The 26,693-nt window shown below is 45.0% G+C and overlaps 1 protein-coding gene across 1 annotated transcript in view; it reads left to right on the top strand.

The window, feature by feature from the left end:
• The window catches only part of arhgap15 (Rho GTPase activating protein 15), an 833,101-nt gene that overhangs the window by 590,516 nt on the left and 215,892 nt on the right, over positions 1-26,693 (top strand). Inside the window, exon 12 of the mRNA XM_070873559.1 lies at positions 20,991-21,068. Within this exon, the coding sequence (XP_070729660.1) occupies positions 20,991-21,068 (78 nt within the window). The remainder of the gene's footprint in view (positions 1-20,990; positions 21,069-26,693) is intronic.

Here is a 26,693-nt window from a genome sequence, read left to right as displayed (position 1 = left end):
ACCTGATGGCCTGCAACCTAGGGTCTTATAAGAAGTGACTGCAGAAATGCAGAGATAGTGGATGCATTGGTTGTAATCTACCAAAATTCTCTGGATTCTGGAGCGGTTCCAGCAGATTGGAAAACCGCAAATGTAATGCCCCTATTTAAAAAAGGAGGCAGACATAAAGCAGGAAACGATAAACCAGTTAGCCTACCATCTGTCGTTGGTAAAATGCTTGAATCCATTATTAAGGAAGCAGTAGCAGGACATTTGGAAAAGCATAACAGAAACATAGAAACATAGAAAATAGGTGCAGGAGTAGACCATTCGGCCCTTTGAGCCTGCACCACCATTCAACCCAGGCTGATCATGCAACTTCAGTACCACATTCCTGCTTTCTTTCCATACCCCTTGATCCCTTTAGCTGTAAGGCCCACATCTAACTCCCTTTTGAATATATCTAACAAACTGGTCGCAACAACTTTTTGTGGTAGAGAATTCCACAGGTTCACAATTCTCTGAGTGAAGAAGTTTCTCCTCATCTCAGTCCTAAATGGCTTACCCCTTATCCTTAGACTGTGACCCCTGGTTCTGGACTCCCCAACATCAGGCACATTCTTCCTGAATCTAACCTGTCCAATCCCATCAGAATTTTATCTGTTTCTATGAGATCCCCTCTCATTCTTCTAAATTCCAGTGAATATAAGCCTAGTCGATCCAGTCTTTCTTCATATGTCAGTCCTGCCATCCCGGGAATCAATCTGGTGAACCTTCATTGCACTCCCTCAATAGCAAGAATGTCCTTCCTCAGATTAGGAGATCAAAACTGTACACAATATTCAAGGTGTGGCTTCACCAAGGCCCTTTATAACTGCAGTAAGACCTCCCTGCTCCTATACTCAATTCCTTATGAAGGCCAACATGCCATTTGCCTTCTTCACCGCCTGCTGTACCTTCATGCCAACTGTCAATGACTATACAGTCAAGCAGAGTTAGCATGGTTTTATGAAAGGGAAACCATGTTTGACAAATTTGCTGGAGTTCTATGAGGGTGTAACAAGCAGGGTGGATAAGGGGGAACCAGTGGATGTGGTGTATTTGGATTTCCAGAAGGCATTCGATAAGGTGCCATATAAAAGGTTACTGCACAAGATAAGAGCTCACGTGGTTGGAGATAATATATTAGCATGGATATCATCATCATCATAGGCAGTCCCTCGGAGTTGAGGATGACTTGCTTCCACTCTAAAGGTGAGTTCTCAGGTAACTGAAGAATCCAATGCGGGAACTACAGTCTCTGTCACAGGAAAGGGTGGGTGGGGAGCCTGGGTTGAAACACGCTCCTTCCGCTGTCTACGCTTGGTTTCTTCTTGTTCTCGGTGATGGGACTCGAGGTGTTCAGTGCCCTCCCGGATGTTCTTCCTCCACTTTGGCCAGTCGCAGGCCAGGGATTCCCAGGTGCCGGTGGGGATGTTGCATTTTATCAAGGAGGCTTTGAGGGTGTCCTTGAAGCGTTTCCTCTGCCCACCTGGGGCTTGCTTACCATGTCGAAGCGCCGCATAGAGTGATTGCTTTGGGAGCCTCATATCAGGCATGCAGACGATGAGCCCGCCCAATGGAGCTGGTCGAGTGTGGTCAGTGCCTCAATGCTGGGGATGTTGGCCTGAGCGAGAACACTGACATTGGTGCATCTATTCTGCCAATGGATTTGCAAGATCTTACGGAGGCTGCGGTGGTGGTACTTCTCCAGCATTTTGAGGTGCCTGCTGTATATAGTGCACATCTCTGAAACATATAGGAGGGCGGGTATCACTACCGCCATGGAGACCATAAGTTTGGTGCCAAATTTGAGTACCTGGTCTTCAAACACTCTCTTCCTCAGGCGACCGAAGGCTGCGCTGATGCACTGAAGGTGGTGCTGGACCTCTTCGTCAATGTCTGCTCTTGCTGACAGTAGGCTCCCGAGGTATGGAAAATGGTCCACGTTGTCCAAGGTCTCATTGTGGATTTTGATAACCGGAGGGCAGTGCTGCATGGCGAGATCAGGTTGGTAGAGGACCTTTGTCTTACGGATGTTTAGTTGAAAGCCCACACTCTCGTACGCCTTGGTGAAGGTGTTGACGATGGCTTGTAGTTCAGCCTCCGAGTGTGCGCACAAGCAAGCGTCATCTGCATACTGCAATTCAATGACAGAGGATGGGAGGACCTTGGATCTTGCCTGGAGGCGGAGGAGGTTGAAAAGATTCCCATTTGTTCTGTAATTTAGCTCCACTCCAGTGGGGAGCTTGCTAAGGGTGAGATGAAGCATTGCAGTAAGGAAGATCGAAAAGAGCGTTGGTCCGATGACGCAGCCTTGCTTGACCCCAGTCCAGACGGGGTTTGGCTAACTAACAGAAAACAGAGAGTGGGGATAAATGAGTTATTTTCTGGTTGGCAAATGGTAACTAGTGGGGTACCACAGGGATCAGTGCTGGAGCCTCAACTATTTACAATCTATATTAATGACTTGGATGAAGAGATTGAGTGTAATTTAGCCAAGTTTGCTGATGATACTAAAATAGGTGGGAAAGCAAGTTGTGAGGAGGACACAAAAAATCTGCAAAGGGATATAGAGATAGGCTAAGTGAGTGGGAAAACATTTGGCAGATGGAGTATAATGTGGGAAAGTGTGAGGTTATCCATTTTGCCAGGCAAAATAAAAAAGCAAATTACTATTTAAATGGAGAGAGACTACAAAATGCTGCAGTACAGAGAGACCTAGGGGTCCTTGTGGATGAAACACAAAAAGTGAGTTTGCAGGTACAGCAAGTAATCAGGAACGCAAATTGAATGTTGGCCGTTATTGCAAGGGGGTTAGAGTATAAAAGCAGGGAAGTCCTGTTACAACTGTACAGGGTATTGGTGAGGCCATACCTCGAGTACTGCATACAGTTTTGGTCTTCTTATTCATGGATGGACATACTTGCATTGGAGGCAGTTCAGAGAAGGTTCACTTGGTTGATTCTGGAGATGAGGGGGTTGACTTATGATGAGCAGGTTGGGCCTATTCTTATTGAAGTTTAGAAGAATGAGAGGAGATCTTATTGAAACATATAAGATACTGAGGGGGCTCAACAGGGTAGATGCAGAGAGGATGTTTCCACTCATGGGGAAATCCAGAACTAGGGGGCAGAGTTTAAGGATAAAGGGCCGCTCATTTGGAACTGAGATGAGGAGGAATTTCTTCTCTGAGAGTCGTAAATCTGTGGCCCCAGAGAGCTGTGGAGGCTGAGTCATTGAATATATTTAAGGTGGAGATGGACAGATTTTTGAGCGATAAGGGAGTGAAGGGTTATGGGGAGTGGGCAGGGAAGTGGAGCTGAGCCCACGATCAGATCAGCCATGATCTTATTAAATGGCGGAGCAGGCTCGAGGGGCCAAATGGCCTACTCCTGCTCCAAATTCTTATATTCTTATGTTCGACCATAAGACATAGAAACATAGAAACATAGAAAATAGGTGCAGGGGTAGGCCATTTGGCCCTTCGAGCCTGTACCGCCATTCAAAATGATCATGGCTGATCATTTTTGCAACTTCAGTGCCCCATTCCTGCTTTCTCTCCATACCCCTTGATCCCTTTAGCTGTAAGGGCCACATCTAACTCCCTTTTGAATATATCTAGCGAACTGGCCTCAACAACTTTTTGTGGTAGAGAATTCCACAGGTTCACAATTCTCTGAGTGAAGAAGTTTCTCCTCATCTCGGTCCTTAATGGCTTACCCCTTATCCTTAGACTGTGACCCCTGGTTCCGGACTTCCCCAACATCGGGAACATTCTTCCTGCATCTAACCTGTCCAATCCCGTCAAAAATTTATATGTTTCTATGAGATCCCCTCTCATTCTTCTAAATTCCAGTGACTATGGGCCCAAGTTTCCACACGATAAAAAACGGGCGCCCCTCTGAGCTGGACGCCCGTTTTTCGCGCCTAAAACGGTGCCGGAAAAAAAAACGCGCGATTCTGGAGCGCCCTGCAGCTCCATGTCTGTTTGACGCGGCGTCCAAGGGGGCGGAGCCTACACTCGCGCCGATTTTGTAAATGGGAGGGGGCGGGTACCATTTAAATTAGTTTTTTTTCCTGCCGGCAACGCTGCGCGTGCGCGTTGGAGCGTTCGCGCACGTGCAGTGTGAAGGAAACATTGGCACTCGGCCATTTTTGTAGTTCTTTGTAGCTGTTTAATTTTTGAACATTTTTTAATAAAAGCACATTGCCATCAGCACATCAGCACTGAGGCTTCCTGCAGCACTGAGAAGGCTGCAGGAAGCCTCAGAAAGTTGAGGCAGCCATTTCCCTCCCCCTCCCCGCCCGCCGTCGGGAACAAACGGCTTTCTCCTCCCCCCCCCCCCCGCTGGAACAAACGGCTTTCTCCTCCCCCCCCCCCCCGCTGGAACGAACGGCTTTCTCCTCCCCCTCCCCCGCGGGAACGAACGCCTGCAGCATTCTCCCTGGCTGAAGCACTTTCACACAGGTAGGAAGATGGTTTATTTAATCTTTTCTTTGCTTATAAATGTTTATTCAGGTTGGATTTATTTGTATAATATTTTTTTAAGTATAAATAAGGATTTATTATAGAATTTAATGACTTCCCTTCCCCCCCCTCCACCCCCCCCCCCCCCACCTCGTTCTGGACGCCTAATTTGTAACCTGCGCCTGATTTTTTAGTGTGTAGACAAGGTTTTTTCAGTTCTGCAAAAATCTTCACTTGCTCCATTCTAAGTTAGTTTGGAGTACGTTTTCACTGTGGAAACTTTGAAATCAGGCGTCAGTGGCCGGACACGCCCCCTTTTGAAGAAAAAATTCTGTTCCAAAGTGGAACTGTTCTACCTGACTAGAACTGCAGAAAAGAATTGCGATTTCTAAGATAGTCCGTTCTCCACCAGTTGCTCCTAAAAATCAGGCGCAAATCATGTGGAAACTTGGGCCCTATAAGCCTAGTCGATCCAGTCTTTCTTCACATTGCAGTTTGCTGCATGTTCCACAATTTCATTACATAAAGAGACCCAATTAGGGGACAGTAGTAGGTCAACCAGTCATCAAGGTGAGAACAGAATGCAGACACTGACCAAGAGGATAGAAACACCAGTGCAGCTTTTTAAAATGGTGTACCAGGCAGTTCTCCAAATTAGACTATATTAATTAAACTCCTGCCTGAGGCAAAACAGCAGGATTAAACTTGCTGCAAGGTAGGAATGGAGCGGCAAATGTTAACTCTCCCTTACCCATTTTCCGTTTAACCAAGTTCAGGAGGGTGACATCAGAGAATAACCTAACTGGTATTACCTTCACGCACCTCCTTGAGGCTCATTAAAAAGGACATTTGGCAGAGCCATGAAAAGATAGCTTGTCTCTCATGATCAAACAAGGTATTTAATCTCGGTGGTAAAAGATGGAGGGAAAAATTACACTTGAAAATGGACTTGAAGTGAATAATCAATAATGGTAGAAATGTAGAGGAGCAGTCACATTTTGGGGCTAATCCACCATTGCCAACACTCATGCTCTCAATTAGAGTTCTGTTTACATAAGAATCTTGGAACTGTGTCAAAGGATAAGGGAAAGTCATCCCTGATGACTCTTTTGGTGCTATCTCAAGATTCCTGCTTGGACGCTGAAGTGCAACTTTCACAATCACAAGTGTTGGCAACACTGCTTATAAACAAAACAAACTATAGGGCCGAAATTCAGCCTCCTAAAAAGGCCACTTACCGGCAGAAAGCGGCGGCCAGGCGGCAGAGTCGAGTGGCCGCCAATTTCCGGTCCAATGGCCGCCAGGATCGAAATTCACCTCGGAGATTTTTCTGGTGGTTCCCTACTACGAGCAAGCATACTGTGATGACATGCAAATGAAAGAAATGCATCATACAACATAGTCCCCATCATTAGCGTCCTAGCAACGCTGAGCACAAGAAATACTTGTGCGTGTAGCATTGTTAAGGGCCCCAAGGGGAATTAGAATTTAAACGGATTGAGTGATTGATTGTGTCATCTATTCAACTATCATTGTAACCCATATATAAGCTGACCTAAGTTGTACACCTTGAGAACATTGACCACAAGGGGGTGAACTTGTGGGAGATACTCCTAACCTAGACTTTCAGGTATAAAAGGGGAAGCTCCACCCACCTTCATCACTTGAGGTCTTGGTAATAAAGGTAACTGGTCACAGAGTGACCTTCTCTCAAGTATGGGCCTCGTGTGCATTTATACTGTATAGTAAGGACATATCATTGGCGACGAGAAACTGGGATTTAAACCACACATGCATGGCCACTAGCAGCATAGAAGAGAGGTACTGTGTTGGTGATGATTGGGACAACTTTATTGAGAGATATAGAAAAGTTTTGTCACTAAGGAATGGTTGGGATAGGATTCGGCCGACAAACCCAGGGCTCATCTCTTGACGGTTTGTGGATCCAGAACGTACGCCATGACGAAGGACCTTTTAGCGCCAGAGAAGCTGGCGGACAAGATGTCGAAGAGCTCAGTAAGTTGACCGGGGAACACCTTAAGTCGGCGAGACACCGGTTTTACATGCACCGGTGGTGAGAAGGGAAAAGCGTTCCAGACTTCATGGCAGATCTCCGGTAACTGGCTAGCCTATGTAAGTTCACAGATGCATGCAGAGCGGAGATGTTGCGAGACTTTTTTATTGAGGGATCGGGCACGCTGGAGTTTTCAGGAAACTGATTGAGACCAAAGACTTGATCTTGGAAGCAGCCACTCTGATAGCCCAGACATTTATCTCAAGGGAGGAAGAGACCAGAATGATGTATGACAAAAATCTTGGCACAAATGCGGCAAACGACCAGGGAGTCAACATTGTTAACGCGGCACACAGTTCCCTAGGCAGAAAAGGGTAATCGGACATGCCCCAACATGTAGCCGAACCCAAAGGGGGAATTCAACAGAGACAATGGCTAGCTGAACAGCGATTCATGCCATCGCAATGGACAATGCGGCCAGTAATGGGGCCATCAACACCTGTAAATGGTGCGCTTAAGGACAGTTACAGAGCAGTCAGAGACGATCGACTGGTAATGGACCTTTTGTTTCCAACAACGGAGCCTCCAGCGCATGCTGGAGGTGTGGAGGCAAACAGCCAGCCAGAGCTTGCAGGTATCAGCAATATACCTGCAGAAACTGCAACATCAGCGGTCACTTGGCGCGTATGTGCAGGAAGCCTGCAGCCAGGTTGATGTATGAGGAGGACGAGCCTGATGTAAGCCCAACAAAGCCAAATGAATACTGGGGGAAATCACTGGAAGATGTAGTTCAGCAAGTTCATGTGGAGCACATATACAATTCATATACCAGGACGCCACTGATAATAATGAAAATGCTCCTCAATGGCATACCAGTATTAATGGAGCTAGACACGGGGGGCCAGCCAGTAGCTGATGAGTATCAAACAGTTCGAAAGGTTGTGGGTGTCCAAGGCCAGGAGGCCAAAATTATTACCGATTGACACACAGCTACGGACATATACAAAGGAGATCATTCCGGTGCTAGGCAGCACCACAGTAGTCGTGACCCACAAAGATTTGGAGAACAGGTTGCCACTCTGGATTGTCCCGGGGGACGGTCCCGCACTACTGGGGAGGAGTTGGCTTGCTGTCATGAACTGGAAATGGGGCGATGTCAATGCAATTTCTTCTGTGGAGCGAGTATCATACTCACAGGTCCTGGACAAATTTGATTCATTATTTCAACCCGGCATCGGCACTTTCATGGGGGCGAAGGTAGTGATTCACATAAACCCGGATGTCAGGCCAGAACACCACAAGGCCAGAGCGGTGCCGTACGTGATGCGGGAAAAGATAGAATGCAAATTGGACTGCCTGCTGAGGGAAGGCATCATCTCGCCAGTTGAATTCAGTGACTGGGCGAGCCTGATCATGCCGGTGCTCAAGGCAGATGGGTCGGTCAGGATATGTGGCGATTACAAGACCACCATCAATCGGGTGTCACTCCAAGACCAGTACCCACTACCGAGAGCAGAGGACCTCTTTACAACGCTATCCGGTGGCAAAATGTTTTCAAAATTGGACCTGACCTCAGCTTACATGACCCAGGAGCTGGCGAGTGAGTCAAAGAAGCTGACCACCATCACGACAGATGTCCGTTCGGGATTCGTTCGGCCGCCGCGATCTTTCAACGAAATATGGAAAGCCTCCTCAAGTCGATTCCAAGGACGGTTTTTCAAGACGACATCCTCATCACGGGTCGCGATACTGAAGAACACCTCCACAACCTGGAGGAGGTGTTACGCAGACTGGACCGGGTAGGGCTGCGACTGAAAAAGGCGAAGTGCGTCTTCTTAGCTCCAGAGGTAGAATTCCTGCAGAGGAGGGTAGCAGCAGACAGGATCAGACCTACTGTGTCCAAAACGGAAGCGATCCAGAGAGCACCCAGACCCCGTAACAAGACAGAGCTGCGTTCGTTCCTGGGGCTCCTAAACTATTTTGGTAACTTTCTTCCCAAATTGAGCAAGCTGTTAGAGCCGCTACACGTGCTCCTATGCAAAGGTCATGATTGGGTCTGGGGGGACAGCCAGGAAAGGGCTTTTGATAGAGCACGCAATTTGTTATGCTCCAACAAACTGTTAACGTTATATGACCCGTGTAAGAAACTTGTTTTAACGTGCGATGCGTCGTCCTATGGCGTCTGGTGTGTGTTGCAGCATGTGAATGCCAATGGTCAGTTACAGACGGTAGCTTATGCCTCTAGAAGTCTGTCCCAGGCAGAAAGGGGCTACGGGATGGTAGAAAAGGAAGTGCTAGCATGTGTATATGAAGTAAAAAAAAATGCACCAGTACCTGTTTGGCAGGAAATTTGAGCTGGAGACAGATTACAAACCCATAACGTCCCTTTTGGCCGACAACAAGGCCATAAATGCGAATGCATCGGCCTGCATACAGAGGTGGGCACTCACGTTAGCCGCCTATGACTACACAATTCAGCACAGACCGGGCACTGAAAACTGCGCCAATGCACTCAGCAGGCTCCCACTAGCCACCACTGAGGGGGCAACTGAGGATGATACTGAGATGGTCATGGCTGTTGAAGCTTTCGAAAGCGAAGGCTCACCTGTGACAGCCCATCAGATTAAAGTCTGGACAAATAAAGACCCTCTATTGTCTTTCGTTAAGAAATGTGTCCTGAATGGGGACTGGGCAGCCACGAACGGGGCATGGCCTGAGGAATTTAAACCATTTCACAGGCGCATGGATGAACTCTCAATTCAGGCCGATTGCCTACTGTGGGGAAACTGAATAGTCATGCCCCAGATGAGCAGAGAGGTGTTTATCAGAGAACTTCACAATGAGCATCCGGGCATTGTCATGATGAAGGCAATTGCCAGGTCACATGTTTGGTGGCCAGGGATAGATGCAGACCTAGAACTTTGTGTTCGCAGGTGCAACACGCGTGCTCAGCTGGGCAACGCACCCAGGGAAGCTCCCCTCAGCCCCTGGTCCTGACCCGCCAAGCCATGGTCACGCATCCATGTGGACTACGCAGGTCCTTTCATGGGAAAAATGTTTTTGGTTGTAGTAGACGCCTACTCCAAATGGATTGAGTGTGCCATTTTAAATTCAAGCGCATCCTCTGCCACGGTAGAAAGTCTACGGGCAATGTTCGCCGCCCGTGATCTACCGGATGTCTTGGTCAGCGACAATGGCCCGTGCTTCACAAGCACTGAATTCCAGGACTTCATGGCAGGCAATGGAATCAACCATGTCAGAATGGCACCGTTCAAGCCGGCCCCAAACGGCCAGGTGGAACGAGCAGTGCAGATAACCAAACAGGTGATGCTCAGAATCCAAGGGGGTTCCCTATAAGGCTGCTTATCATTCCTCTTGTTGGCCAATAGATCCCGACCACACTCGTTCACAAGGGTTCCAACTGCAGAGCTGCTAATGAAAAGGTTATCCCTTATACGCCCTCCTATGAAAGAAATTGTTGAGAGCAGGCGTCCGTCACAATGTGACTACCATGACAGGAATGTGAGGGTGCGATGTATTGATGTCAATGACCCTGATTTTGTCCTTAATTACGCTGCAGGGCCGAAATGGCTTGCAGGCACTGTGATTGCCAAAGAGGGGAATAGGGTTTTGGTAGTTAAACTTACCAATGGACAAATCTGCCGCAAACACGTGGATCAAACGAAAAGGAGGTTCAGCAACCCCATAGAAGAAGCAGAGGAAGAACACGACGTAGAGTTTACTCCACCATAGGTGACCGAACACCAGAACCAAGTGGAGGAGAGCCCAGTCACTGTGGGCAGTCCGGACAGGCCTGAGGCACCGCAAACAGCAGACACTCAGGCCAGCGCCCAACAACCGGAGCCCCAACTCAGGCGCTCTACAAGGGAGCGTAAACCACCAGAGAGACTTAACCTGTGATCCCAATAAGACTTTGGCGGGGAGGTGATGTCATGTATTCAACTATCATTGTAACCCATGTATAAGCTGACCGAAGTTCTTCACCTTGAGCACATTGAACATAAGGGGATGAACTTGTGGGAAACACTCCTAACCTGGACTTTCAGGTATAAAAGGGGAAACTCCACCCACCTTCATCACTTAAAGTCTTGGTAATAAAGGTAACTGGTCACAGAATGACCTTCTCTCAAGTATGGGCCTCGTGTGCATTTATACTGTATAGTAAGGACATATCAGATTGCATTACCAAAAGTGCCTGATGCAAGAGCTGGACAGTCTACCCCAATGGACTGCTGACCCAGTTATGCTGTGGCATGGCACTTCAGTGGAATCTCTCCCACAATATGTTGATGCCTCTGACTCGGATAAGGGCTGGAGTCAGGAGTGCAGGTGGAAGTTCCACTCTCCTCAAGATCTTCCCCCAAAAGGCCTCTCTCGGACATTCTGGGCTCTTATGTAAGATGACTGGATTTAAAGAGACGTCCATCAAACCAAAGCAAGACCAAAATTACCTAATGTTGCCACAATCATAAAGGAACAGTCTATTGGTCACTGCACTTCTCTTCAAATATCAGAAACTAGCTTGCATCTCATTTCTGGTGCCAACTTTGACACATACCAAAGAAAATATCACAACTGAATAATCCTTCAATTCCCACACAATTTGAATTTAGCGTTGTGTTTCTGACCCACATATATTCAACCTAGTGCTTAAATTACTCTCGAGATAAGAATACACTATGAATTCCTTATGTCATATGGTATCTGTACCCAATAAAATATTTTAAAACATTATGAACACTTGCAAATTTTCAGGAGGAACTTTCAGTGGGAGATCTTTTAAAATTCATAAATTTCACAGATGAATAATTTGAATTCTTCCACAGAACAAGTAAAAACATGAACAATTAAACTGTGTTGTGCTTTATTTTTCAATGGTTGACAGTTACTCAATTTTTTAAACCATTAAAATGATTGGGTTTCGAAAATAATGCATAAAAAAGATATGTCTGTAACCAAGAACTGAGCTTTCTCTGCACAAGTTCCAGATTTGAACCATACATTTTCTCCAGCTACTTACATTGAGAATTTTCAGCCATTTATGACAATTTTTCCTTCACAGTGAGTTACAATGATTATTATTTCTGTATGGAGTTTGGAAGAAGCACTTCACCTTAATGCAGCCAAATTAAATGTAGCCAAGACAAATAGGAAGAGCTTTGGGAAAGCTGACCAAAGAGGCTTTTTATCTTGGAGGACATCATGGTTACAAGAGTGATTGTGCACTAATTAATCCTCTGCCTGCAAAAACACTATAATTAATTTTGAAATATTAAAGAGTAATTTCACTTAGCATAAAGAGAGCTTGTGCCTAACTTTACAAATTCGGTGAACTTTGATTCATCCAAGCTCTCAGAGACTCAATTTTTTTCACACTATTTATCGATTTTTTTTCATGTTTGTACATTTATAACATAAATTTATCTGCCATGCAGAAGCATTTCTTGGCTGTATATGAATGTTCTGTACATTATTGATGTGTCTAAAGCATATTGGCCAGTATGAAAGATGACATTCTTAAATTGTATGGGATGGCCTTTAAGTGTCATACAAATTTGTAGATCATATAAATTACATTGTTTAAACCTTGTGTCTGCGCATGAAATTCAACTTTAGTGCTGATGCAAAATGGACAGTAGCAGATCGGTCGTCCATCATACACTTCGCCAGATTTTCATTTCATCGAAGTTAATGGAGAGGATTATTGGGTGTGTGCACACTGTGTGTGTGTGTGTGGGTGTGTGTGTTGGGAGTTATTTTCCCTCCTCCCTACATTGCCACAATAGACTAATTAAAGGGGTGCATCTCTTAATGATATAAAAAAATTCATGAAGTGCATTTGTAATATGAATTTTTTGTACTTAACCAAGGAATGGAATACTTATTTGACTTAATTCACCATCAGATCAAGTATAACACAGTTAAATGTATAGTTGAGCTTCATCTACTCAACCCCAACAATGTGCCTAAATTTCACAAAAGCATCGCCACGTACTAGTATGATATTTTTCCATTTCCAGACCAGCTATCCTGTAATCTTTATGAGTGAGACGAGCAACTTAATGCCAGTAAAAGACTATTTTGGGCTGTTGACCCATATCTTTCAGGAACTGGATAAACACCAACCAAGCTCATTACATATAGGATTCATACAGTTTAAAAACAGGAGACCTTCAGTGCATTGGCCCAGTTGCAACTGAACCCAGATCCCAGATGTGAAATGCCAGTGTTAAACATGACGTTAAAAGAATCCCCTATGAAAGCTGTCGCAGTCTGAACCATAGCATGAGTTCACAGCTGTTCAGAACACCAGGTTAGCTTTGGGAATTAGATCAGGTTAGACTAGCACTGCCAGCACGAAGATCCTGGCACTTAACATCATGATCTATATGAGAGCGAGGCCCTTTCTTCAGCTGTGCTTATTTATTGTGATGCGGTGCTGTTCTCTCCTGGTGCAGCAGGAAAGATCACAATTCCAAATGTGAAGTAGTATTGATTCACCCATTAATTCTTAGCAACAAGAGCTCTGCTCATATGAGTGCTAAGTAGAGTAAGTATTAGTTTGTCAAAACGGGTGAACTAACATGGACAGGATGGAAAAATTCACTCCTTCATCGAATTAGCACAGCCCTTCATAACAGTTTGGGCATGCACTGTATTCTGTACTTACAAAGGGCATTGGAAGGAGACATACCTCACAGCTTCTGTGGCAACCAGGAGGTTCGATATATAGGAACCCAGATTTATGAACCTGTCTAATTCCACCAATATGGAGTTAAACAAATGGCTTAGGTTTATCTTCAAACTATCAGTTCCAATCTTAAATTCACTGCCTGTTTGCACAGACACCTTTTTGTCTTCACTTCTGCTGACTCTATTGCTTTCATGCCTTGAGTAATTCACTGTAACAGCTACAATGCAGTGACCAAGTTCGAGCTTCTTATAATGTACTGAACCATTGAAAAATGAAGATTGTAGCTCCCAAACCTTATTGTGCGTGTTAGCCTGAAAACACCATTATACTTTCCATTCTTTCATAGTACCTGATTTAAAAAAATTATAAACGGGAGATTTCATTCTTTTTAGTCACCTTTGATGTTGTTAAAATAGAATTTTATTACATTGATAATATATTCAACATTTATGCATAATTTTGATAGCAGCTGTATAGTTTTATTGAGGACTTGTCTAACTGGAAGAAATCTAAATAAGCAGATCGATACTGCATTTGAAAATCAATGCATATAAAATCGAGTATATCAAATGATGGCCAGAGCTGCACTAGGAAAGTGCAGGTGCTGTTAATCGGAAAATGGCTAATTCAAGTGCTAGCTTATCAGCTGGGCTTTGTTAGTAAGAAAGGAAGAACTTCCATTTATATCATGCTTTGCGTGACCTCAGGACATCCCGAAGTGCTTCACAGTCAACACTAAGGGGACGGAAACTTTTGAGAGAAGGGAAACTTAGTGCCAGGCACTAATTTTTTACCCACTCAAAAAATTTGCATTAGGGCTCCTGGAAGGAAGTAAAGTGCTAAATCAAGTGCTCCACTTCCTTCTTGAAGCGGTAACGGGGAGAATGCTTCAGCAGCGCTGCACACTGAGCCATGCAGCGCAGTCACATACAAAGGGACTTGTGCGATCAGCCTAGCACTCAAGCAGAGCACCAGGCTGAGCGATCGCAGGCAAGACTCTGCAAAGAAAACAGAGGAACTCAACGAAAACAAAGGGAAGTCTTTTTTTTTTACTTACCTCAGCCATCTCGCCTTTAATTATCGCTCCGGTTGCGGCCGGCCACCCGATCCACACCTCCTGCAGCTGCCAGTGTTTTCACCTGGCGCTACTGGTGGGGCAGAAAGTCAATTTCGGTTCTGTGGCACTAACAGGGTGATGCGCACGGTGATGCTGTCACAATCTCTGGGCGCATGAGATCGGGGCGCAATGCTGTAGTGCAGCCGCTAAACTCCCATCCCAAGTGGTGGGAGTCATTGTTAGTGCTGTGCCCAGGTGCTAACACATTTACACCCCATTAGCACCCCCAGTGGCATTAACAGGAGGCGCAAATGCACCGAATTTCTAGGCCTAAGCCCCCAATATGGGGGGCAGGAATCACGTGCAGATTTCAGGTCGGAAAGGAAGTGCTGACAGAGAAAAGCCATCTCCTACAGGCAGACTGATGCCTGGACCGCTCTGGAGGCAGCCTTCAATACTCCCCTCAACAGGTATCCAAATTCATTGTGGTGTGCTGCACGTTGCACAATTTGGCCATCATGAGGAGCCAGGCATTGCCAGTGGGGATTGCAGGCCCACTGAAGGAGGAGGAATACGATGAAGAGGAGCCTGGCAAAGCCCCCATTGGATAGCCACATCATCTACAAGGGAGGCAGCATGGAGATGCTGCTGGACCAAGAGTTGCACATCACCAGCTCATAATGGACCGGTTCTCCTAATGGAGGAAACTGAGGAATAGAACTAATGCCCGTCCCCATAAAGGTACATCTCTGATGAATGTTGAAATGGCACACAAGACACCAATGGCAAAGGATGAATCATAAATCTTACTGCAACAAAGCAACCAAAACTCAGCCCACCAAAATAAAACCAGACAATATACAACATGATGTTCCAGGGCACTGTGCAACAATGAAGTTCCTTAAATCAACAAAACATTTTTAATACCATGATTTTCGGCTGGGGCGCAAAAACTTCCTTGTGTAACGCCTGATTTTGCGCCCCCCGATCATGGGACGTAATTTTTTGCCGAATTTTGCAGACGAGGTTGCACACTTTTTCCAGGCGGTATCAGGATCGCCCTGCCGCCATTGCCGCCCCGAAATCTCAAAAGCTAAAAATCCAGCCCCATAACTTTATAATGCCTTTATCCTTCTTTGGCTTGCCGTCGATTTATGTCTGATTACGCTTCTATGAAGCGCCTTGGAACATTTTCCTCCTGTAATGTTCTTTGCTTAAGAATTCATAGCAACACATTGCTACTAAGAACTAGTTAGTTTATTAACAAAAATTTAACAATCACAATACACATTACCAGTTCATCCACTCAGCTCACTGCTGCATACCTCATCATGGATGACCTAGACCCAACTGACTGGGGATTTATTGAGTCTTGTGCCCATCAAGTGACTGGCTAAGCCACTCACAATGCAACAGCTCTACAACTCTTTTTGGGGACAAAAAGTAAAAATTAAATCAAGTGCCCAACAGCTCTACAAACCTGTGAGCATACTCAAAGGTGCATACATTACACTTACCTTAAAGATGCTAGTTAAATGCAAGTTGTTGTTATTATACTGTGGCAATTATGTCATCTTGTCTGTAATTGCTGTAAATGGACACAACAAAAAGATCAATCATTTGATGCTCTTAGCAGTATAAGAGCACAACAAAAGTGCACACATTGCAGTTCGATGGAAAAAATTAACAGTGTGTTCATAACATTCTGACAACATTTGAGATGTAAAGACAAGAAATTTGTAGATACGACAGGCCTGTATTTAAAATCAAGGATTTCTAATGATTTTAAAAATCTTTGTGTTCAGGGTTTCATGAAATCATGGTCATGTTACAGCTTGTAAAACACTTTCAGGTATGATTTTTTTTTAAGTAAAAACTTCAAATCCCAATGTTTCACCATGGTTCCCATGATCCTCCCATACCTATGCGTTTGAGTGGGCAGGCTTGCTGCCTACTCCCAGATCACCAACATTACCAATTCTGTAGCAGCAATAAAGAGACACGCCATCACAGCTCAGGGATGATCTTCCTGCCAATTTTCCCATCAATTTTTCCTCCCTATTCGGAGAGGCGCCCAGTCTGCTTTCCATGACCGAGATTGGGCATTGAGTTCAAGCTACATCTGACAACTACCAAACTACAGTGTTAGTCATTAGGTACCTGTATACTTCACATAGAAAGTTAGTTGTCAATTACTTATGGCATTTCAAAAAAAGTATTTGTATTTATTTTAATAAGCAAACCACATTTAACAAAAGTGACAGGAAATCAACATTTTTCCTTTAAAGAATTCATAACATATGCTGCTCACAACTTCCAGATTTATGCACGAACATCAAAAATTCATGTCACTTAAGATCTTCATTTAACTCACTAATCAACACAGGCCAACATTCTAAAGTTGAGATGTTAAATAATTAATGTTTTTCGGTGTGATTATATTTCAAAAGATTGTACATGTCAGTGGAAGAAATATATGAAATAAATGACCTCTGAACTGAAAAAGTCACAGCGTGTTGAGAAATTGGAAAGTGAGGATTAGAACAGCAGAAATCAAAACAAACTAATGTACAAAAAATATACCTGTTTCATAACATAAAATCTGATTGTCATCTCTGCTCCTTCAGTTTATCTTCATTATATTACACTTTGATCTTACTTCAACTGCTTAATCACTTTGGTGCCTTCCTGTTTTCACAGTTGACGATGAAAATATTTAGCCTCAAAACTGCTCAATGCTCAGATCTAATGCAGATGCTTGCAGCAGTTCCTTAGTTTTAATGCTGGCTGACACCAGGATTTGACACTTATATTTGGGATCTTTTCGCAGTCCTAGTACTGTCCAACACTCAAATGTGACAGATGTCCTTAGAATACATCCTCAGTCCTTGGATCTAAAACATGCTTTTGGGATATTTCCTCAGTCCCTTTGTATGTTGACACTTAGATCTGAACACATTGGAGTGTTTCAATCAAAAAGCTCTTTGTCTTCGCAAATAGCTCTCCTGTTTCCAGACAAAATCAGATATAAAGATGGGACCCTTTATCCCTGAATAAAAACAAGAGCAACATTTTGAGGAGATGATGATTGGTAGTAAAAAAAGAACATTTATATGTCATTTATGTATGATTACAATGAATCAAGTGATTGTAGATTAGTGATCTTTCTCTGCCCAACTAGAGATCATGAGAACCTCAAGATTGTATTTTATTACTCACTGTTTCAACTGCTCCATCAGATGGCAGCACCTTTTGACTAACAGACTGCCTGAGACATAAAAGATGCACCAGCTCGGTGTACCACAGCATTGTGCGTGATGTAGGCAAATCTCCAGGCATTGCCATTGTGATATTAGCTGTGTTGTTGAAATAGTGACAAACAAAGGTTAGGCAGTTCCCTTTAAGACAGGAAAGTCACTACACACCTTCTGACAGAAGTTTACAGCACAATATTGGTAAAAGCCTGGCAATAGTCACCAACATACCATTTCTCGATGGGCAAAGGTACAGGATCAGGGGAGAGCAAAAGTAAGAAGAACAACTTTGTTAGAAAACTGCAAATAGTGGGGGAAACATTTTTTCTCCCAAAATTCATCTCTAACTTAGAATGTTCCCGAAAACTGAATACACCAGATGAGTTTATCCGTAACTCAAACAACATTCTGCAAGTGCCCAAAATCAGCAGAGTGAAAGGATTTGAAATTCAAAAATTATATGACTCAGGTAATGCCAATATTGTGGTGCTCAGTTAATTTATTGAAGGCATAAGTCATTAGCTGCCCTGCTTCTGAGATCCCTGATTCTCCAATGCATTTAACTTACTTTTCAAGGAAATTTTGGAGTAGTTGGCAATGGAAACATTGGGGCGTGAAACAGCATAATTTACAACGTATGTCGCGGATCACACTGGTCCAGCAAATTCTGCACCCAAAGTATTAGTTGGTCACTGCCTGGTAACTGTGCATTGAAAATATTTGCTGTGGTAAATTCCCTTCCTAATGCCACCGTGGGAGCACCATTGCCATAAGCACTGCAGCAGTTCAAGAAATAGACACACCACCTACTTTCTCAGGGCAAATAGGAGCAGGCAATAAACAGAGACTGTAGGTCCTGCATTGGACTCATCAGTCACCTGAGAACTTATAAACAATGCCACCCATATGTCATGAACAAACCAAAAAATATCTTTTATAGTGCAGCCTGTATTTTAAAAGAATCAAAGAATCATAGAAATTTACAGCATGGAATGAGGCCATTTCAGCCCATCATGTCCGGGCAGGCCGACTAAGAGCTATCCAGTCTAATCCCACTTTACAGCTCTTGGTCTGTAGCCTTGTAGGTTGCAGCACTTCAAGTGCACATCCAAGTACCTTTTAAATGTGGTGAGGGTTTCTGCCTCTACCACCCTGTCAGGCAGTGAGTTCCAAAACCCCACCATCCTCTGGGTGAAAACAATTCCCCTAAAAATACCTCCAAACTCCGACCACTTACTTTAAATTTATACCCCCCCCCCCCCCCCCACCTGGTTGTTGACCCCTCTGCTAAGGAAAATAGGTCCTTCCTATCCACTTTACCTAGGCCTCTCATAATTTTATACTCTTCAATAAGGTCTCCCCTCAGCCTCTACTGTTCCAAACACAACAACTCCAGCCTGTCCAATCTTTCCTCATAGCTAAAATTCCCCAGTCCAGGCAACATCCTCGTAAATCTCCTCTGTACCATTTCTAGTACAGTCACGTCTTTCCTGTAATGTGGTGACCAGAAGTGCGTGCAATCTTCTCCTTCTTCTTAGGCAGTCCCTCGGAGTCGAGGATGAATTGCTTCCACACTAATAATGAGCTCTCAGGTGTCTGATGAGTCCAATGCAGGACCTACAGTCTCTGTCGCAGGTGGGGCAGATAGTGGTTGAAGGAATGGGTGGGTGGGGTGCTTGGGCTGCCGTGTGTTCCTTCCGCTGTCTATGCTTGGCTTCTGCTTCCTCCCAGCGAAGAGACTCGATGTTCGGCGCCTTCCCAGATGCTTTTCCTCCACTTTGAGCGGACTTGGGCCAGGGATTCCCAGGTGTCGGTGGGGATGTTGCACTTTTTCAAGGAGACTTTGAGGGTACCCTTGAAGCATTTCCACTGCCCACTTGGGGCTTGCTTGCCATGTCGTAGCTCGGAGTAGAACGCTTGTTTTGGGGGTCTCATGTCGGGCATGCAGACGATGTGGCCTATCCAACGGAGCTGGTTGAGTGTGGTCAGTGCTTCAATGCTGGGATGTTGGCCTGAATGAGAGCACGGACGTTAGTGCTTCTATCGTCCCAGTGGATTGGCAGAGGCAGTGGTGGTGGTCCTTCTCCAGTGTTTTGAGGTGCCTGCTGTACATAGTCCATATCTCTGAACCATATAGGAGGGCGGGTATCACGACTGCTCTGTAGACCATGAGCTTGGTGCCGGGTTTCAGGTCCTGGTCTTCAAACACTCTCTTCCGAAGGCGACTGAAGGCTGCACTGGCACACTGAAGGCGATGTTGGACTTCGTCGTCGATGTCCGCCCTTGTTGACAGTAGACTCACGAAGTATGGAAAATGGTCCACGTTGTCCAAGGCCTCGTCATGGATTTTGATAATCGGGGGGCAGTGCTGTGTGGCAGGGACAGCTTGGTAGAGGACCTTTGTCTTACAGATATTTAGTTAAGGCCCATGCTCTCATACGCTTTGGTGAATGTGTTGACGGTGGCTCGGAGTTCGGACTCCGAGTGTGCGCAGACGCAAGCTTTTTCTACGTACCGTAATTCAATGACAGATGATGGGACGACCTTGGATCTGACCTGGAGGCGGCGGAGGTTGAACAGATTCCCATTTGTTCTGTAAATTAGCTCCACTCCAGCAGTGAGCTTACTGAGGGTGAAGCAGAGAGTGCATGCAGTACTATAGCTGTGGCTTAACTAGTGTTTAATACTAGTTCAAGCATAACCTCCCTGCTCTTGTATTCTATGCTTTGGCTAATAAAGGCAATTATTCCGTATGCCTTCTTAACCACCTTATCTACCTGGCCTGCTCCCTTCAGGGATCTGTGGACATGCACTCCAAGGTGCTTCTGTTCCTCTACATTTGTCAGTGTCCTTCCATTTATTGTATATTATCTTACTTTGTTAGCCTTCCCCAAATGAATTACCTCACACTTCTCCGATGGAATGCCATTTTCCATTGTTCTGCCCACCTGACCAGTTAATTCCTGCAATCTACAGCTTTCTGCTTCATTATCAACCACACAGCCAATTTTTGTATCATCTGCAAACTTCTTAATCAGATCCCCTACATTCAAAGTTAAATCATTGATATACCCTATATATCACAAAAAGCAAGAGACCTAGTACTGAGCCCCACTGGAGACAGTCTTCGCATCACAAAAACACCCATCAACCATTACACTTTGCTTCTGTTTCCAATACATTTTGAGTTTATACTTATGCTACCTAATAATGGATCTGCTTTTTATAAACCCAAAGACCTAGGTCAGGTAACATTAACAGTATGAGACTGATCTGGTGTAAACAGACGATGAGATATGCATTTACAGATGACTGAACTGCAAGAAATGTATATGCAGTGTCAGCCAGCAAGTTTGGGCAGACATAATTGCTCTAATAAGGCTATAAGTTCAAGGAGCGTATAGGAGAAAATATTGTAAAATTTTAATTTAATCACAGATTAATGCTTGTTTTTTTGTCAGGTTTGGATGCTGATGGCATTTACAGAGTAAGCGGCAATCTGGCTACGATACAGAAATTACGATTTGTAGTGGACCATGGTGAGTAGTGCCTAATGCATATGTGCAACTTTATTCTCATCAACCTGTCTAAATAGAAATGGGAAGACTTGCTTCTTTGACATTTCTCTAGCTGCGGAGAGTGTGTTGAATTTAATCATTATAAATGGTTTTGAAATTGTTTCAAACTTCAAAATGATCTTTTATTACCGCCTGAGAATATATACTCCATTCTAATATTGAGGCAAAATGCTGTGTGCTAATTGAATCTTTATAGCAGTAGCTGTCCAAATCTTAATGCAGATTCCACACAATTACCTATTCAGACCCTTATGTGAACAGAGTGATCTTCGGGATATTTGGTGTTTGTTTTCAAATCATGCAGTTGCTCTCATTCAAAACGTCATGCATATACACCTATAATATATTTGAGCATTTGAAAAATGTTTAAAGCTGGAAGCTTGGGTCTAACTCAGCCAAACCAAATATCCAGGTCTCCTCCAATTGGTTATTCCCGAGGAGAAGACATTCGGGTCAGCATCATATGATTTTGTTTAATTTTGCTGCTCTATCTGCATGAAGCCATGTTTAGAAACCTTGATTTGCACAGTGTGGATTTGTCATTCCGTCATGTCTATAATTATGTCTTGGGCAAGGTAACAGACACTGTTAATTCAGGTAAACAACACAGCACAGAAAAACATGAGTCAACTTGCTTGTCGCATCAGGAAAAAACAACTAAAACCATTGAGTTTAAAGCACTGATCTTCCAGATTCCATCACTTACTCCTACTTGTTTAGCTTACACAATCATTCAGCTTCACGTAGCAGTTTGTATGACATCATTCGGAGTGAAGGAAAATTGTCTGTTCCTAACTCATTTTCTGTGGCCATTTGCCTAACATGGTGAAATTCCTGTTTTCACATAATCATCATTCGACCTGTGCCGGATCTTTGAAACAGCTATCTAATTATTCCCACTCCCCTGCTCTTTAATAGCCCAGCAAATCTTTTCCTTTTCAAGTATTTATCCAATTCCCTTTTGAAGGTTACTATTGAATCTGCTTCCACCACCCATTCACACAGTGCATTCCAAATCATAAAAAAACTCGCCGTGCAAACATTTTTTACTCATGTTGCCTCTGGTTCTTTTGCCAGCAATTTCAGTGAAAAAGTAGACATAAGTATAAATCAAAGAAATTTCACTACTTTTTCACGAGAATTAGTGAGGACAGAAATTTCACTCCCATGGATGTTCACTGTGCCATTTCTTTGAGCCCATTAGGGACCATTTTAAATTGGATCACAAAATTTATGCCACAAACTCTGGGGAGTGTACAGTACAATATTTGTCAATGAAGGGCATGTAAATAGAGCATGCAACATGCTTCTTTGCAACATTCAATACTCCAGTTCTTTGTATCTTTCCCAAAAGATTGAGTACAGAAATAGGAGGATAGAGCAGATGAATGCGTGGCTGGAGAGCTGGTGCAGGAGGGAGACATTTAGGGGCCAAGTTTCGGCCTGAGTTGCTCCTGTTTTTTTGGAGCAACTGGTTTAGAATGGAGTATCTTAGAAATTTGAATTCTCGGCATTTAGTTTGCTCCAGTTCTAGTCAGTTAGAACAGTTTCACATTGGAACAGAATTTTTTTTTCAAAAGGGGGCGTGTCCGGCCACTTACGTCTGTTTTCAAAGTTTTGGCAGTGAAAACTTACTCCAAACTAACTTAGAATGGAGTAAGTGAAGATTTTTGTACGTTCGAAAAAACCTTGTCTACACTTTAGAAAATCAGGCGTAGGTTACAAATTAGGCGTAGGGAATGGGGAGAGGGGTTTTAAAGGGAAGTTTACAAACATTAAACACTTCAGTTTTATAAATAAAGAGCCATCATCAATAATAAATGATAAATACATCAATAAATCAACCATTAAATCAATCAAAAAAAATTAATAAAAAATTAAAAAAATGTTTAAAAATCAATAAATAAAACATTTTCTACTTACCGACAGGGTGCTGGGACGGTCCCCCCAGTATGTCTCTGTCAGTGTCTCTATCTCTCTGTCTGTCTGTGTCGGTGTCTCTCACTCTCTGTCTGTCAGTGTCTGTGTTTCTGACAGCGAGGGGAGGGGGAGAAGGGGGGTGGGAGGGGGAGAAGGGGAGGGGGAGGCGGGAGAAGGGAGGTGGGGGGGAGGGGGTGAAGGGAGTGGGGGGGAGGGGGAGAAAGGGGGTGGGGAGGGGGAGAAGGGGGGAGGGGGAGAAGGGTTGGGGGGAGAAGGAGAAGGGTGGGGGGAGAGGGGGAGAAGGAGAAGGGTGGGGGGGAGGGGGAGAAGGGTGGGGGAGAAGGGTGGGGAGGGGGAGAAGGGGGGGATGTAGGGAGGGAAGGAGAGAGGATGTAGGGAGGGAAGGAGAGAGGAGGGAAGGAGAGAGGAGGAAAGGAGAGAGGAGGGAGGGAGGAGGGAGGGAGGAGGGAAGGAGAGAGGAGGGAGGGAGGAGGGAAGGAGAGAGGAAGGAAGGAGAGAGGAGAGAGGGAAGGAGGGAAGGAGAGAGGAGGGAGGGAGGGAAGGAGAGAGGAGGGAAGGAAGGAGAGAGGGGGAGGGAGGGAGGTAGGGAAGGAGAGAGGAGGGAGGGAAGGAGGGAGGGAGGGAAGGAGAGAGGAGGGAGGGAGGGAGGGAAGGAGAGAGGAGGGAGGGAGGGAGGGAAGGAAGGAGAGAGGAGGGAGGGAAGGAGGGAAGGAGAGAGGAGGGAGGGAGGGAGGGAAGGAGAGAGGAGGGAGGGAGGAAAGGAGAGGGGGGGAGGGAGAGAAGGAGGCTGAACGGCCGGGCCCAAGACCTCAGGCTGGATTTACAGGTAGGTGGCGTCGGGTCTCGGGGTGGGGGGGGGGGGTCGCGGAGGTCCGGGGGGAGAGTGGGGAGAGAGAGTCGCGGAGTTCCAGGGGGGGCGGGGGGGAGAGAGTCGCGGAGGTCCGGGTGGGTGGGGAGAGAGAGGGAGTCGCGGAGGTCCGGGGAGGGGGGGGAGAGAGGAGAGAGAGTCGTGGAGGTCCGGGGGGGTGGGGGGGCGGAGGTCGGGTAGCCGGGGGGGGTGGGAGGGGGGAGTGGGGGTCGGGTCGGGTGGGAGGAGCCTTATTCACGCAGCCCCAGTGAGGCCATTCGGCTAGGGCTAGGGGCTGCGTGCTTCGGGCCCCTCCCACAGTTTTGGGCGCCTGGAGCTACTGCACATGCCCACTGTAGTGCGCATGTGCAGAGGTCCCGGCACTGTTTTCAGCGCAGGGACCTGGCTCCGCCCCCTACAGCTTGTGCTGTGCTGCGTCCAGCTGCAGAAGACCTGCAGGGAGCCAGAGAATAGGTAAGTTTTTTTTAGGCGCACTTTCTGGCGCGAAAAACGGGCGTCCAAACGGCGCAGTCCGAAACTTGGGCCCATAGATTCCAGAGGCATTGAGACCATTTCTGGGGGAGGTGGAACCTGTACAAGCCAGACTTCAACAGGGCCATGTCCAAGATCCTTGTGGAGGGGTTGCTAGTGCTGTTGGAGAGGGTTTAAACTAGCTTGGCAGGGGGATGAGAACCTGAGTGTAGATTCACAAGGTAGAGAAGCAAAGCTGGAAGTGGAAGACAGTAAATTAGTAAGTTTGGAAGGCGGCGGAAAAAAAGGCTAGAAAATAGACAACAAAGGGATTTAGCAGTGCTCAAAGGTATACACTTCAATGCAAGGAGTCTAGTAAATAAGGCAGATGAGCTGAGGGCACAGATGGACACATGGAAGTATGGTATCATAGCTATTACTGAAATATGTCTGAAAGATTGGCAGCTCAACATTGCTGGTTACAGGGTTTTCTGGCGAGGTAAAGGCGGATAAAAAATGAGGGAGGGGTCACAATATTTGTTAAAGAAACAATTGCAGCCGTGAGGAGGGATGATATGTTAGAATGATCATCAAATTAGGGCATATGGGTTAAACTGAAGAACAAAAAAGGGGCAATCACACTGCTTGGAATGTACTATAGACCCCTAAATAGTCAGAGAGAGAACAAAGAGCAAATATGTAGGCACCTTTCTGAAAGTACAAAAACAATAGGGCAGTAATAGTAGGGGATTCCAACTATCCTAATATTAACTGGGATAGAATCAGCTTAAAAGTTATAGAGGACATAGAATTCTTAAAATGCATTCAGGAGACACTTTTTTAGCCAGTACGTAGCAAGCCCAACATGAGAGGGGGTGGTTCTTGACTCGGTTTTAGAGAATGAAGCTGAGCAGGTGGAAGGGGTATCAGTGGGAGAGCATTTTGGTGGTAGTGATCATAATTCAATTAGATTTAGTGTACTTTGGAAAAGGACAAAGGAGTAGAAGTTCTCAATTGGGGAAAGGCAAATTTTACTTAGCTAAGATATGATTTAGCATCGACCCAGGCACCGGCTTCAGGCGTGACAATGGCACACGTAGCCCAGTAAACCATTCGGACTTGGAAATATATCCCCATTCCTTCATCGTCGCTGGGTCAAAATCCTGTAACTCCCACCCTCACAGCACTGTGGGAGTACCTTCACCACATGGACTGCAACGGTTCAAGAAAGCGACTCACCACCACCTTCTCAAGGACAGTTAGGGATGGGCAATAAATGCTGGCCTTGTCAGCGACGCCCACATACCTGGAATTAATATGTTAAAAAGTGGACTGGAAATAGCTATTTGAAGGTAAATCAGTGTCAGAGCAGTGGGAGGTGCTGAAGGAGGAGATACTGAGGGTTCAGCGCAAATAGGTTCCCACGAAGAAAAAGGTGGGATTCCCCAATGTAGATCCACCTGGATGTCAAGGGGCATACAGTGTAGGATATGGCAAAAAAGGGAAGCTTCCATCAGATACTGAGAGCTAAATACTGCAGAAACACTAGAGGAATATAGAAAGTGCAGGGATGGAATTAAAAAGGAAATTAAGAAAGCAAAGAGAGGGCATGGAAAATATTGGCAAGCAAAATCAAGAGAAACTCAAAGATGTTTAATAAATACATAAAGAGCAAGAGGATAACTAAGGAAAGAGTAGGGCCTATTAGAGATCAAAAAGGTAACCTGTGTGTGATGAAGCCATGGACATAGTTCTTAATGAATACTTTGCGTCTGTCATCACAGAAGAGAGGGGACGATGCAGTTAAGGAGGAGGAGGGTGAAACATTAGTTGAGATAAAAGTACTGAGAGAAGAACTATTCAGAGGTTTAGCATCTTTGAATGTAGATAAATCACCCAGATGAATTGTATCCCAGACTGTTAAAAGAAGCAAGGGAGGAAATAGTGGAAACTCTGACCATCATTTTCCAATCCTCTGACTACAAGTGTGGTACTGGAGGACTGCTAATATTGTATCATTTTTTAAACAGGAAGAAAGAGATAGACTGAGTAAATACAGGTCAGTCAGCCTAATCTCGGTGGTGAGCAAATTATCGGAAACATTTCTGAGGGACAGTATTTATCATCATTTAGAAAGGCACAGAGTAATCAAGGACGGTAAGCATGGATTTGTTAAGGAAAGGCTGTATCTGACAAACTTAATTGAATTTTTTGAGGAGATAACAAGGAGGGTCGATGAGGGCAGTGCATATGATGTAGTGTATATGTATTTTAGTAAGGCTTTTGAGAAGGTCCCACTTGGCAGACTAGTCAAAAAAGTAAAAGCC

This window comes from Pristiophorus japonicus, chromosome 3 (genome assembly GCF_044704955.1).
Source record: "Pristiophorus japonicus isolate sPriJap1 chromosome 3, sPriJap1.hap1, whole genome shotgun sequence".
Taxonomy (NCBI): domain Eukaryota; kingdom Metazoa; phylum Chordata; class Chondrichthyes; family Pristiophoridae; genus Pristiophorus; species Pristiophorus japonicus.
Note: the sequence above shows the minus strand (reverse complement) of the source record. Positions and strands in the feature narration are given on the sequence as shown.